The sequence below is a fragment of the Anguilla anguilla genome, chromosome 14, assembly GCF_013347855.1.
Source record: "Anguilla anguilla isolate fAngAng1 chromosome 14, fAngAng1.pri, whole genome shotgun sequence".
In the NCBI taxonomy this organism is placed as follows: domain Eukaryota; kingdom Metazoa; phylum Chordata; class Actinopteri; order Anguilliformes; family Anguillidae; genus Anguilla; species Anguilla anguilla.
The window spans coordinates 39,238,482-39,252,376 of record NC_049214.1 but is presented as its reverse complement, the minus strand read 5'-3'; the positions used below and the strand labels follow the sequence as shown (position 1 = coordinate 39,252,376).

Sequence of the window (13,895 nt, the reverse complement as noted above, 5' to 3'; positions counted from 1 at the left end):
ATGGGATGTAGCCCAGAGGTGGGTGGGGGGGGCTGTTTTTCCCAGGGGTGGTCTTTCCACTTTATGCACAAAGCAGGGTGTTGACAAACAGTAAGAGATTCAGACTGAGGTAATAGAATCTAGCAAGGGAACCTGTGAAATCGTATGTGAAGATACGTGTTTGATTATAAAACATCAAAACAATACATCCATGTTTAATTCGATAAAAAATTATTGGTGTTAAATTAAACTCTTATATTAGTCCAGTAGGTTTAATATCTGTTACATAACATTACATTGCATCACAGTAATTTAGCAGACAAAACAAAACAGTTCTGGAGAACACCTGTATTACTCTCTGCAATACAAAGATGTCGTCTCTCCAAGAAGGCACAGAGGACTGTTAACAATCAATAAGATTTTAACCGAGCCAACTACAATTTGTATTGCAGCAAAAAGGTATGATTTGACAGATAACGTTATACAGCTATACTGTACATATAACATAATCCGAAATGAAATGCAAGGGAAGAGAAAAAGAAAAGATATGCAGAGGGGGTCAGGGGAGCCATGGTGTGGACTGAATATGCATTCTAACACAAACTAGGTACTAACGAGTGTTGATTTTACAGTGAGCGTTTTACAGTGTGTAAACGTGAGGGACGGGAGCTTGGCTTGACTGTGTTGAATGAGTCTGGCTTGGAGACTGCAGACGTGTCCGAACTGTAGGACTACCTGAGGCAGACTGTCTGCCGTCACTGAGTCGTTTGGGCCCCTGGGGGGAGTGGACCCACTGACCTCCACTCCCTGGGTCTGGAACAGGAACAGGAAGTCCCTGACCGGTGCCCAATTAAGGAGAGGAGCGTTCACAATGGCCTCTGTCCCGCTGTGACAACAATGATTTTTGTCGCTTTAAAAAGAACAGGAAATTGAGAGATGGGGGGGGGGGGGGGGGGGTGAGGGGGTTTGGTTAAGCAGTGACCTCCAGGTCTTCCGGAGGCAGTGGGTCATGGGGAGATCTGCTCAAAGATTTACACCCCCCCTGGCAGCCCCCCCCACCACCCCCCAGGTCTGGACAGGGCACAGCTGGAATTCCTCCCAGTCATCACCTGTACCGGACCCCCCCAGGCGCGTTGGCTGCTGAAGGCGATGACGGACGCGGGCCTCTTGGCCACGCCCACAGCCTCTAGCCGGCAGGAAACGCTCTATTAACCCCGCCCGCCCCCCCCCCCCCCCCGCCCGCCTCCGGCTGGAGGATATCCTCCGCTTACCCCAGCTGCAGGAACTGAGACCCACCTGTTGCTATGGCGAGACGTTGATTGCCCAAAGGGCTTCTTTTTTTTGCGCGCGCTCACACATCTCACATTCTGAATATAGCGCAGGCTCTGCCCTGACCCTGCTACTAATCAGTCATTGTTAATACTTCGGATGCATCGATCCTCATCTGCCTGCACTAGTACTGCTGCTACTGCTATTAATGCTATTACAAATGCTACTAGTGCTTCCACTATTAGTGCTAATGCAAATATTATTATTATGTCTGCTATTAGTGCTAAAGCAAAAACATGCTAAATGGAAATGCTACTGTTAATGCATGTTAATGTGTTTGCTTTCCCATATGTATTTTATGCTTTTCTTCACTTTTTTCTTTTTAGTTTATATATCTATATATGCAAGTGTGCTTTCTGTATGAAGTTAATTGGATTTCCTTGCGCATGAATGTGCTATGTAAATTAACTTTAACTTGAACTTGAACTGATATTAGAGCTAATGCGGATACGTCTGCTACTTCTGCTATTAGTACGAATGTAAACAGCACTACTGCTGCTGTTATTACTAAAGCAAATGCTCCTTATACTACTGCCATCAGTAGCCTATTCATGGAAATTCTACTACTGCAACCACTACTACTGATATTGCCAATACAAATATTATAAGTACAAATTCTTCTACTTTTTTTGTGCTTTTCTGTACATTTGATGCTTAAAACGTACGTGTGCGTGTTTGTGTGTTTCATGACAAATTTAGAAAATGTGTAACAAGCATCGGTCAGTAAGCAGTACATTGACTCTGTATCTTGGTGCTGCGATGTTCATAACAAGGCTCCTCCAGTGTGTTGGAGTGTGTGTGTGTGCGTGTGTGTGTGTGTGTGTGACTGTGTTTGGGAGTGAGTATGTTGGAGTGTGTGAGTGTGTGAGTGTGTGTGTGTGTGTGCGTGTGTGTGTGTGTGTGTATGTGAGTGTGTGTGTGTGTGACTGTGTGAGTGTGCGTGTGTGAGTGTGAGTGTGTGAGTGTGTGTATGTGAGTGTGTGTGTGTGTGTGAGTGAGAGTGTGTGTGTGTTTAAACACTGTGAGGGAACAGGCCTGTTATAATAACTCAGGAACTTGCTCCGGAATGGCAAGCTGTGATTGGGTGGAGCCTAGACCCCGCCCCCTCACCCTCCCCTCTGGCGGTATATAAGAGCGCGGCGGTGCGGCGCGGTGGTCTGCAGTAATGCGAACCTCCGGCACCCTTCCCAGAGCCCCGCGCTCCGACACACACGCCCGCGCGCACACGCACACGCAGATGTTCCACGCCATGGTGGACTTCTCAGAGAAGCAGCTGGAGAGGTAAAGGAACGGCTCGCTTCTCACCGTCTCTGTTTTTGGGGGACCTCACGTGCTTGTCAAAAGGGGGACCGGGTGGGGTGCAGGGGTGGGGGAGGGGGGGGCGAGTGAGTGTCAGAGTCGAGCAACGCGCAGCAGCTGGTGTGGACTGAGAACTGACCTTAGCTTTGAGCCTGTGCATTTCGGCTGGCTGTGTTGGACACAGGGAATGCGAAGGTGCTTGTTTACGGTCAGTTGAAGGGGTCAGTTAGTGGTTAAGCGGAGAGCTTAATGAATTCTAAGAGCTGCTGATTGGCTTCAGCTTTGGTGGCTGGTGTGGAGTGGCGGTTGCGTTCACATCACTGAATGGAAAACACAATGTAGGCGTGTTTGAGTATATCTCTGACAGGCAGCTGCTGCCTCTGGCTTTTACGAGATTTAAAAAATTTAAAAAATTAGTATTATTTTTGTTGTTGTTATTTTTTGCTTGGTGGAAACTATTATCCAGGGCTGCTTGCATTTGTGAATGAAGCAAGCATAGCTCAGCGATAATGCAGGTGATGCACCTTATTCTGGGTTAGAGAGGCAGTAGGGATTTGACCCTATGATGTCCTGGTTGGCTGTGTTTCAGAAGCCGGGTTTCAGTACGGAAAGGGAACTTTGATAGGCTGCGGCGATTAGGACTTCCTGTAGAGGGCCACGCCCCCTCTGCAGTGTCCCGCCCAGCCGAATCGCGTTCCCTCACCCACAGGGGCATCACTTCGAGGGGACATGTCAGAGTCTTTCTGCAGTTAGACCTGGGGGGGGGGGCAGGAGGGAGAGAAAGAGAGAGAGAGTGAGAGAGCTGTGCAAGAGCAGAGGGAGTTTCGCGCAATGCATGTAATTCCACGAGTTGGCGGCTTTGGGATTTTGTCTCTGTGGCAAAAGGTGTGTCACGTGGGTCAGGGCAGGGGTATTTCCTAGGATGGAACACTCCTCCATCTGGGGTTTGGGGCTGACAACCATCACCCAACCCCCCCATCCACCCAAATGGTTTGTTCCACAGGCAGTGATTGGCACCGTGGACGTCAGTGTAGGTGGATATATGACTACAGTAAATGGGGGGGGAGGTGTGAGATGAGAGGCAGAGCCCTCCATCTTGCTCAGGGAAGTTTCCTCAGGGACTGGACCTCTCTGGCATCTGGACTTTCCTAATTTGATAATCTTCTGTCCAGCCTGTGCAGTAGATAAGAGCAGAATGGGTGTGTGCCGGGGGGTTATTTAAATTGGGCGACCTCTCGCTCACTGATTTGCACAGCTGCCGTTATGGTGTTGCCCGGAACCTAAGCACAGGTAGAACTCTCACTTCCTGTATCGCTGTCCCATGTGGAACTCGCACTTCCTGTATCGCTGTCCCATGTGGAACTCGCACTTCCTGTATCGCTGTCCCATGTGGAACTAGCACTTCCTGTATCGCTGTCCCATGTGGAACTCGCACTTCCTGTATCGCTGTCCCATGTGGAAATAGCACTTCCTGCATCGCTGTCCGGGGAGAACTAGCACTTCCTGTATCGCTGTCCGGGGGGAACTCGCACTTCCTGTATTGCTGTCCCAGGTGGAACTCACACTTCCTGTATCACTATCCCATATGGAACTCGCATTTCCTGTATTGCTGTCCCAGGTAGAACTCACACTTCCTGTATCGCTGTCCCAGGTGGAACTTGCACTTCCTGTTCAGTATCCTCGGTGGAACTCGCACTTCCTGTATTTCTGTATCACTGTGCTCAGTATGACAGCCTGTTTGTACTGGGAGGAGCCGGCCTAATTTAGGACTGTGAGTGACGGCTCACGGCCAGCAGGTGGCAGTCAACGCAGAACTCTTACGCATAAAGCCACAAGTGCCTTCCTATGACCAATTGAGACACAGCCAGAGAGGCATTTCATCACCTGAGGACTTACAAACTGGACTGAAATTAAACTATTAGAGTTCATTTAAAACTGAGAATATTGCTGCTTATGCACTTTTATATAGAATTCACTGGGGTAGATGCAAATGGAGTGAGTGAGTGAGTGTGCGTGTGTGTGGGAGTTGGTGTGGGTAGTCTTGCAGGGTTATTGGACCCATGTGTATTTGGGATCTGCAGCCAAATTCTTATAAATGTTGTGCTTGTTCACGGTGAATATTTGTTGAGAAGCTAACAATATAGCATCACTGTATAGTCACTGTTATTATCCTGACTCTAGGAGTATTAAATATATTTTCTCTGTAGTTACATCTGGACTTACAGACGCGTGCTTTATTGTATTCAATCTGGCGAAGACGATCTGCTAAATGAATATGATGTAGAACACGAGCAATCCAGCAGAATGCAAGCAGTTTTATACTGTAGTATCATCTCCGGTCCAAGAGGTGGCAGCATGGAGTTAAAATTCAGCCCTAGCGCGCACCTCCTTTCATTGAGTTTGCCCACTTATATTGGAACCAGGCTCCGATAATTAATTGTTTGATTAGGCTTACAAATATTTTCCAGGGCTCCTAAAATGACGCTGTCAGTGCCTCTCTGACCGCGAGGTACGCCTCTATTAGCCTGCCATCAATCAGCCGAACCCCCCAGCCCCCGTCTAAAAATAAATCAGTCAAACATTCTGCTTTCCGTTTTTACATTTGACATTCTAAAATGAGCTCAGGCAGTCCAAAATGCATTTATGCGCTGCCTCTTTTCTAAATCCGGAGACCTTTGAGCGTCTAGAAAGAAAAACAGAATTAGAGATGGGGCGGTTTTATCAAAATTGAACAGGAGACTTTTGTTTTTAACAAAAAACAGCCCCCGCCCCCCCGCCCCGCACACACACACACACATATGCAATGCACCCTCCCACACTCATACGCTTCATTTAGTTAAAGCAGCTTCTACAAATGTGAAACACCAGCCTGTGCATCACCAGTTAAAAATGATCACCCATCCGAAGGCAATTTGCATTTCCTTATCATCGGCTTGTGTTGAACAAGCACAAAATCCCACCCACACCAAAGCATTTTTAATCATGTGTAAAGTTTGTCATACTCCTAAAATATTAGTGGGGGGAAGGGGGGGGGGGGGGGGTGGCAGTTCCATGACTGCTGAACTGGGGGGGGGGGGGGGATTCTGGGGGTTGTAGTTTGTGTCTCATCACCTTATCTGTTTGGCTTTCCTCTTTTCCTCTTTCCCTCCCCCAGAAATATTTAATTACAGCTGTCATGTTCCTCACTCTTTACTCATTCACCCCCCCCCCCCCCACTCTCCCACCAATGCCACAACCGTGCCCTCCCTACACACACACTCACACTCACACACACACCACACACACACTCACACACGCATAGACACACGTGCATACTTACAGACACACAGTGCACACACACCTTCTCATCTTTTCAAGAATGAAGCTGCTCCTTGTTGCCTTGACGACGAATGGGGGAGTCATAAATAGTTGGCAGCATCCTGTTTCCTGTCTGGGCCTGTTCACACTTTCCTTCAGTTCATTCTGTTTCTCCTTCTCTTTCTCTGTCCTTCCTGCTTCCTTTCTCTCTCTCCTCCCCCGTTTCCTTCTCTTAGAGAAGGCCTGTGTGGTCAGACTCAGTCTTTCATGCGCACAACTGACCTTTTCACTGGTCCCAGGCCCCAATGCAAAACTGAGAGAGAGAGAGAGAGAGAGAGATAGGGAGTGAGAGAGAGAGAGAGAGAGAGAGAGAGAGAGAGAGAGAGAGAGAGGGAGAGAGAGAGAGAGAGGGAGAGAGAGAGAGCAAAGATTGATGAATTTGTTTGTATTCTGAGCTGCTTGGGTTTCTCTTTGGGTTTCGTTAATGTGTATGTCTGGCGGCGGAAGTATGTTCGTGAACACGTTTGTGTGGAATTGGCCTCCGATTAAACTGTATTATGTGCTTGTACAGAGGTACTCATCTCTCTCTCCCCCCCCCCCCCCCCCTCTCTCTCTCTCTCTCTCTTTCCCCCTCTCTCTCTCCAGGGCCAAGGACATGAAGAACCGCCTGGCGTTCCTCAGGAGGAAGAGTGAGTCTCCTGGAAGCTCACCGGCTGGCAGGCTGGACAAGGCCATGAAATCCATCAAGTAAGTATCACCCCCCCCCCACCCCACGCCCCCACGTCCTGCCGTGCCCCCTGTGCCCATGACTGTGCCCCCTCACCCCCGTGACACACAGGATCAGCTCCAGCAGTACTGTAAATGAAAGCAGAGAAATAGCTGATCAGGCATTCCACCAGCCTGTCAATCATTCAGTCATCTGCTACTCGAAATGAAAGTGTCACAGGAAGGCTTAAAGAGTGGGGGATTTTAAAAAATGAAGCTGAAAAAAAACATTTTTTTTTAGTAAACGGGTGAAATCAGGTTAGCGGGTCTGCAGGTTATCTGGATAGCGGGTCTGCAGGTTATCTGGTTAGCGGGTCTGCAGGTTATCTGGTTAGCGGGTCTGCAGGTTATCTGGTTAGCGGGTCTGCAGGTTATCTGGATAGCGGGTCTGCAGTTTATCTGGATAGTGGGTCTGCAGTTTATTACGATAGCGGATCTGCAGTTTATTACGATAGCGGATCTGTAGTTTATTACGATAGCGGATGTTATTATTATTATTATTATTATTACCTCATGCGTCAATGATGCCTGCGAACTTTCAAATCAAATGCACTGAAGGTTTTGGTTGGATGCAGCCAGCATTTAAAATCAGACCCCCGAGGCGTATGAAAGTAGCCTACTGTGCGATCAGTGTGTCCAACATTGCCCTAGTAAATTCTTAGAAGTAAAGAAATCAAGTTCGGGTTAGATATGCGTGCAGTGACTTGCTAGTTAAACTTTCGCTAGATTGTTCGTTATTCACCCATATGAGTTTTGTAATTATTCTGTTGTCCGTCACGCGCTGTTAGCTTTATTTGAGAGTGAGAAACATAAGGCTGAGGACGGTATCCCCTCGCAGCTGTCCTGTTCCGTTCAAACCAAAGCTTGGTCTGTGTTCTCGGAGAAACGCGCAAAGTGTGAATTTGTCAGTGTTTGATATTTCCTGTCCGTAAACTCTCACTAAGCCTTCTGCCGTTGCCAACAGCTGAACCCAGCAAGCGTTAGTAAGAGAGATCTGAGTGCGGCGGAAGGACGGGGTAGAGATAGACAGACAGATGCAAGGATCTAAAAAAAGGAAGGCTAAAGTGTGAGAAATGCTCACAGACCGTGAGTGAACGGGGCTGAGTTAGCGCAGATCGGCTGCGTGCTGTCAGGACCTGCAAGACCGGGAGGAAAGGGGGAGGGGCGGCCCCCAAGCCGAGCCGTTAGACGCCACCCCTACTGCCTCTCATAATCTCCGCCCCCAGTTTGAGATACTATAAGAGGAAGCGTCCAGCGGAGGCAGGCAGAGACACGCGCAGCACGGTCAGTCCGGTAACTGAACAGCAGACGGAGCTAGTCCGCGAACACAAGGCGAGCGCTAACGCATAACGGAGCTCGCTGCTTCGAATGGGTCACACAATGAGAAACCTAGCAGAGATGGGCTTATTAAAGAATCGTTCCGCTTTCATCTGCAGGCCCGCCCCAGAAGACGCGCTCAAATGGGGGGAGTCATTGGATAAACTGCTGGTGCACAAATGTAAGTTCAATTCCTAATTTTCATTTTTATACATTTTTTAAATTTCGGTCCTTATCTTTAGCTTTTTAGTGCGCTTTCTGTTTCAGTGTGCTGCTGGTAATTGTTCATGCGTGCTTTTAGTTTCATGCGTGTTTTTGAGTGCATTTTTAAAAACCGTTTTTACCTGTTATTGGGGAACGTGCCTGTGTTGTGGTGCATTGTGTAGGCATGCCTTTCTGGGCAGCACGCGTTCAGCGGGTGTTTGTGCGCGCGGCTGAATGGAGCTGAATGGGAATGCTGTCAGCCGTTCCACTTGCTCTAATCTCCCCGATAAATAGAAGCGTGAATTAGTGACGAGAGATTTAGGGGAGGGGGGTGGTAGATGAAGAGGGATGGAGGGAGAGAGATTACTGCTGGCTGCAAATCGTCCGCTTCGCTTCTGCTCCTTCCGTTTCTGTACAATTTATGACCTCGAGTCTCCGGGGCAGCTGCCAGCGCGAGCCCTCAGTAGTTTCGCGGTCACTTCTGCAGGTGCGCGGCTGCAGAGTCGCGCCGTCCCAAATGCAAAGGGAACAGATCGCGAACAACGGCAGCGGTAAACCTGCCGTTTGTACCTTCATGCCCCTTTTCATCACCTGCTGCACACACACACTCTTGCACTATGCAGGCAGCCTCATTATCAGTCGCGTTGCACGTTTTGTGGGAACCGAAGGCGCCTGCACATTAATTTCTTTCCTGTCCGTCTTCACTATTATTTTTCCCACAAGTGATTAAAAACCGCAAATCCCAGAAGCCCAAGCCCCCGATGCGCAGAGCCCAATTAAATCTGTAACAGTGAAATCGCGGTGGCAAAGAACTGACATAATTAAAGTTCGGGGTAGGGGACTGCAGCATTACAACGGGGTCACGAAGTCGGTAAAAAGGCGGGCTGTCAGTCTGTTTAGGAGAAGCACGTGGCGGAAATTAAAGCAGTAATCGCTGCAGTGAAGCCAATGTGCTGTTTTAGGTAAACCGCTGTATTAGCACTGTGATGTTCACCGTTGATTTGTTTGCTCTCCATTAACGGTTCTCTCTTCCCCCTAATCTCCTCTGGCAGATGGCCTGGCTGCGTTTCGGGCGTTCCTGCGCACTGAGTTCAGCGAGGAGAACCTGGAGTTCTGGCTGGCGTGCGAGGAGTACAAGAAGATCAAGTCCCAGTCCAAGATGGCGTCCAAAGCCAAGAAAATATTCGGCGAGTACATCGCCATCCAGTCCTGCAAAGAGGTGAGTGTTAGGGACGCGAGCCACCGTTTCCGCGGCGACGCTTCCGTTGCCATTGACAGCGCTAGCGGTTTCCCTGCTTTGACGGGTCCAGTGCTGTGGACCGCGAACGCGTTCAGTTTGTTCTGTCCGAACTAGAGAAAAATCATCTTTAAGAATACCATTGTGGAACGCCAATTTCTGTTAGAAACTGAATATCTGAAAAGTGTTGTTGAGGAAGTTATGGTTCTTTCTGTACGAGAACAAAGACGTGCCAAAATTCCGAAAAATAGGAGAAAATAGGATTGCGCTTTGTTTGTTTTCCAATCCGAGAAGGAATTCTGGCCTTATATTAATTTCTTGTTTCTCCCCCCTTCCCCAAAACCAGGTGAACCTGGACTCCTACACCCGGGAGCACACCAAGGACAACCTGCAGGACATCACGCGGTCCAGCTTCGACCTGGCCCAGAAGCGCATTTACGGACTCATGGAGAAGGACTCCTACCCCCGCTTCCTCCGCTCGGAGCTCTACATGGACTTAGTCAACCAGAAGAAGGCCAGCTCCACGTCCACGTCGTCGACGTCGTCGTAAAACAAAAAAAAAAACAAAAAGACTGAAAGGACAGATACGGACTTGAAAAGCCGGAGGGCCTCGGCTAGCGCTCTGTCTCCCGCTCGTTTTTCGTTTCGTTTTTTTTTTTTTTTTTCGTTTTGATCCATCCCGTCGACATCCCGGTTTTGAAATGGAAGGTTGGCGGACGCACTGAAGAAAGGGGGGGACAGGGTGCTGTTTACACGGAGAGGGCGGGGGGTTGTCCCGGAGGAGCCCTGGCGTTTCGGGGCGCCCTCGTCCGGACGGCGCGCGGGAGCGCTAGCCCCCCGCTATTCGCTATTAGCTATGTTAATATTATTGCTATTGTTCTTATTTAAGTTTCTTTCCGGACGTACTGGAGAATGGAGGAGGAGGTCCCCCGGCCCCTAAAAGACGTGAACAGTCCGGTACTGTTTTTTTTTTCGGGTGGCCCCCACCTCCTCCTCCTTTGGGACCTGTTCAAACACTGGTACAACAGCGATCCCGTTTTTACATCCCCCACGCCCCCGTGCCTGTGGCACTGTTTCTTTGCTGCTTGCAGCAGGGAAGGTTAAGGGGAGGGGATGACTGCTTGATTAACTCAGCAGAAGTAGTTTTTTTTTTTATTTCTTTCTCTTTTTCTTTTTTTGGCCACCGATACACGCACGCCCATATCCCAGCATGCACTTCCTCTACCCGTCGCTCCTTTGCCCAAAGAATGAGAAGGAAAAAAAGAAACAGCTGAGACGTCGCAGAGAGGCAGGAATGTAAAAAAAAAAAAAAGACATTCGGAACCCAAACTGCGGAAAGGCGCGAACGCGCTGCTTGCGCCCCTCCTGCCTCCTGGTTCTGACCCGTCCGGAGGCGACCCGCTGGCCGTCTCCGAAAGTCGTGTTCTGTAGAGCAGTTCATAGTAGCCACGCCAGGACTGGGCCAGACTGTCTCCTCGGGACATTAAACACACCCATGAAGCTTGCTCTTTTTTTGTGTTACACAACTTTTTTTTATTTTATATTATGATTATTTTTTCTACATTTGAAATGTTGTGTTTATTTGTTGTTCTCTTTCAAAACCTGCACTCTGTCGTAGCCGGGTAAATCCCAATTGTCAGGGGGAGGGAGGGTGGGGGTTGCCCTCTTCTTTTGAAATGAGAGAGACTGCTTTACTTGTACAAAAAAGGTTTCCACGATATTTATTTTCACACTTCTGAAGGCTTCTCTCATTGGCTGAAAGCTCTTCTCTCCCCAGCCAACCACAAATCGGGGCCAGCGGGGCCCTGGCTTCAAGTGCAATATTTTGTTTTTCCCCCCGTGGATAAATTTGCTTTTTCTTTTACAATTTATTTTTTTTGAGCTAGACAATGGATTAAGCTGTGTATTAACGTTATTCGTTAGAGTTTCGAATTCTGCTTGTGTGTCGACTCGACGGCGAAAAAGAAAGAAAAGGTTTAAAAGTTTGTTCATTCTAACGTTGTGAGCCACCGGCAGCTGGCAGTCGGGGGTTTCGAGGTTGTAAATATAATTCTTAAGAAAACGATGGAAAATAAATAAAAATAAATAAATACAAAAACACAAATGAGATTTCATAATTGTAACATAAATATTGGGTTGTAACTATGTAAATATCTGGAGAGCTGGAGCTAAGAGACGGGGTGGGCGTGGCCCTCCTCGTCCGGGTCACGCTCTGCTTGTGCGTTGTCGTGGGAACTTATCATTTCCACTGTTTACAATTCAGAGCATCTCCTGAGGTAGTGAGGGGAAAAAAGAGATTTGGTGTCATTGCTACAGGTAAATAAAACAACCAACCGATAAATGATAACTGACCTTGTGCCGTGTCTTGTTTGCTGCAGACCTGTAGACTTCTATTCAGTTTGAACCTGCATTTTACTTCAAGTCCTTACTTTTGACTACCATGCTTAATTGAGTGCTGTTTTGGAACCATAAAAACAGTAGCTGGTTCATATAGATTACAGAAAGACAAAGGTCACCAGAATTAAACTAAACAGAGGCCCAAAGTCACTTTGCACCAGATAGGCTAGCCAGTTCATACTAAAATCTGGCTCCTGAATCCAAATCCGGTCCTGGTTTTCATTGACTCCCAGGTCAATAACTGAACAGTTGGTGCTACCGATTGGTCAGACTATTCACACCCGACTCCCAGGTAAAGCGAGGGTGGAAAACCACCAGTTCTCGGCCCGCGAGGACCGTGATTTGAGTAACTGGGTGGGGGGCTAGCCGGCATAACGAGCGTGCAGAATGAACTGCGCCCCCTGGTGCGCGGGCTGAATCACTGCACATTACGCGGCGCTCTGAGCGGCTGCTCGCTGCGCTGGCTGCGCTATCTCCCTCCGCCAGGCGTCGCGGCGCGGAAGGCGAATCAGGCGATAGGGCCTCGCGCTGTCATTCCACCGACCGCACCGCCAGACGTCCAGACAGCCTACGAGCAGCCACGGGTTACGCAATAAAGGGAATGGAGGTCCTTATGGCGCTTCAGTGTGTGCGTGCGTGTGTGTGTGTGTACGTGTGTGTGTTTTTGTGTGTGTGCGTTTTCTATGAAATATTACGAGTCAGTACAGTACAGGTCAAAAGTGTTACACCTGTGGTAAAAAAATAATTTAAAAAAAATATATATATAGGTATAGAAGAATTCTGTTCATTTAAGCACATTTATTGTATAGGAGACCAACATATCTAAGCCTAACTGCCATATTTCTTGCAGCTTCAGTGCCTGTTCTATTTACACTGCAGGCTAATGGTATTAGGCTACCTGTGGTTGAAAAAAAAACTTAAGGTATATAAGATTTCAGTCCATTTAACTACCCCTCTACCCCCGTCCTTCCCACCCCTCCACTTCCCACTTTGCAATGTTATTGGATAGACTTCTGAGTTTGCTTAGTGGTAATTAAAGCCAAAGGACCATTGGCAGACCAGCTATCAGGGTAGTGCCACAGCTTAGACCTCGTATACTGCTAGGCATGGTGGGTGATGGTTTTTCCTCCAGTCCCTGTTGCTATGACAGCAGCATGACCTGGTGAATTTGACCCGCCCCTGTTTTCAAAATGCCAGGCTTTCCTTGAAAAACTTTGGAACGCTGTACCCTTGCCCACTCTCTCACACACACACACACACATATACAAACGTACCCACAGACACACACATGTTCTCACGGATAAACACACGCACCCACTCACACAAATGTACCCACAGACACAGGCACCCACAGATATACACACACAAACGTACCCACAAATACACACACACAAACGTACCCACAGATACACACACACACAAATGTACCCACAGACACAGGCACACACATACACGCACACACACGCACCCACACAAACACACACAGATACACACACACCACACATGTACCCATGCACCCACAGATACGCACACGCACACAAAAACAACCTTGAAGAGCTGTGGTGTGAACAAGCAGATGGGAGGGTGACAGAAAGGGAGGTGGAGTTGAGTGGGGGTGGGGGTGAAGTAGAACGGGGGGGTAGAGTAGGAGTAGAGAGGGGGTGGGGGGCGGAGTAGAGGGCTGGATGGGGGGGAAGTGGGCAGTTGGTGGGTTGAAGGCTGTTGCAGTTAGAAACCCTAATCTCCCCTACCAGCTGTCTCCCTCAGAAACCACCGCCAAATGCCACCATTGTCCTGACCTCTCAGTTCACTGCCTCTGCTTCTTCCCTCTTTTATTCTCTTTTCCTTCTCTCCTCCGTTTCTTTTTACCACCCCCCCGCCCCCCTCCGCCCCCTCCCGTGGTCTCCCCCCTCATTCACTGTGAGACAGACGGGACCAAAGTTTTTCCTCTTTGTTAGGAGGACTTTTCTTCCTCTTCCTCTTCCTCATCTGTTTTCGCAATATTCTCCCTGCGCTGCCAACAGGGCGATTGTTTTCGAGTCGAGCGGCGGTGGCCGTTCCCGCCTTTCCA

At 48.6% G+C, this 13,895-nt stretch overlaps 1 protein-coding gene across 9 annotated transcripts in view; it reads left to right on the top strand.

Moving 5' to 3' along the window:
• LOC118212937 (regulator of G-protein signaling 3-like) overlaps window positions 1–11,774 on the top strand; it is a 121,782-nt gene extending 110,008 nt beyond the window's left edge. For 8 of the 9 annotated variants that reach the window (XM_035391475.1, XM_035391473.1, XM_035391474.1 and 5 more), the window contains 4 exons: window positions 6,550–6,651; window positions 8,106–8,167; window positions 9,243–9,409; window positions 9,774–11,774. In XM_035391475.1, coding sequence (XP_035247366.1) covers window positions 6,550–6,651; window positions 8,106–8,167; window positions 9,243–9,409; window positions 9,774–9,977 — 535 coding nt within the window. In that variant the 3' untranslated portion in view covers window positions 9,978–11,774. Of the gene's footprint in view, window positions 1–2,457; window positions 2,590–6,549; window positions 6,652–8,105; window positions 8,168–9,242; window positions 9,410–9,773 lie in introns of those variants that run through there. The other variant, XM_035391482.1, reaches the window with a different exon arrangement.
• Window positions 11,775–13,895: the final 2,121 nt, after the last annotated feature.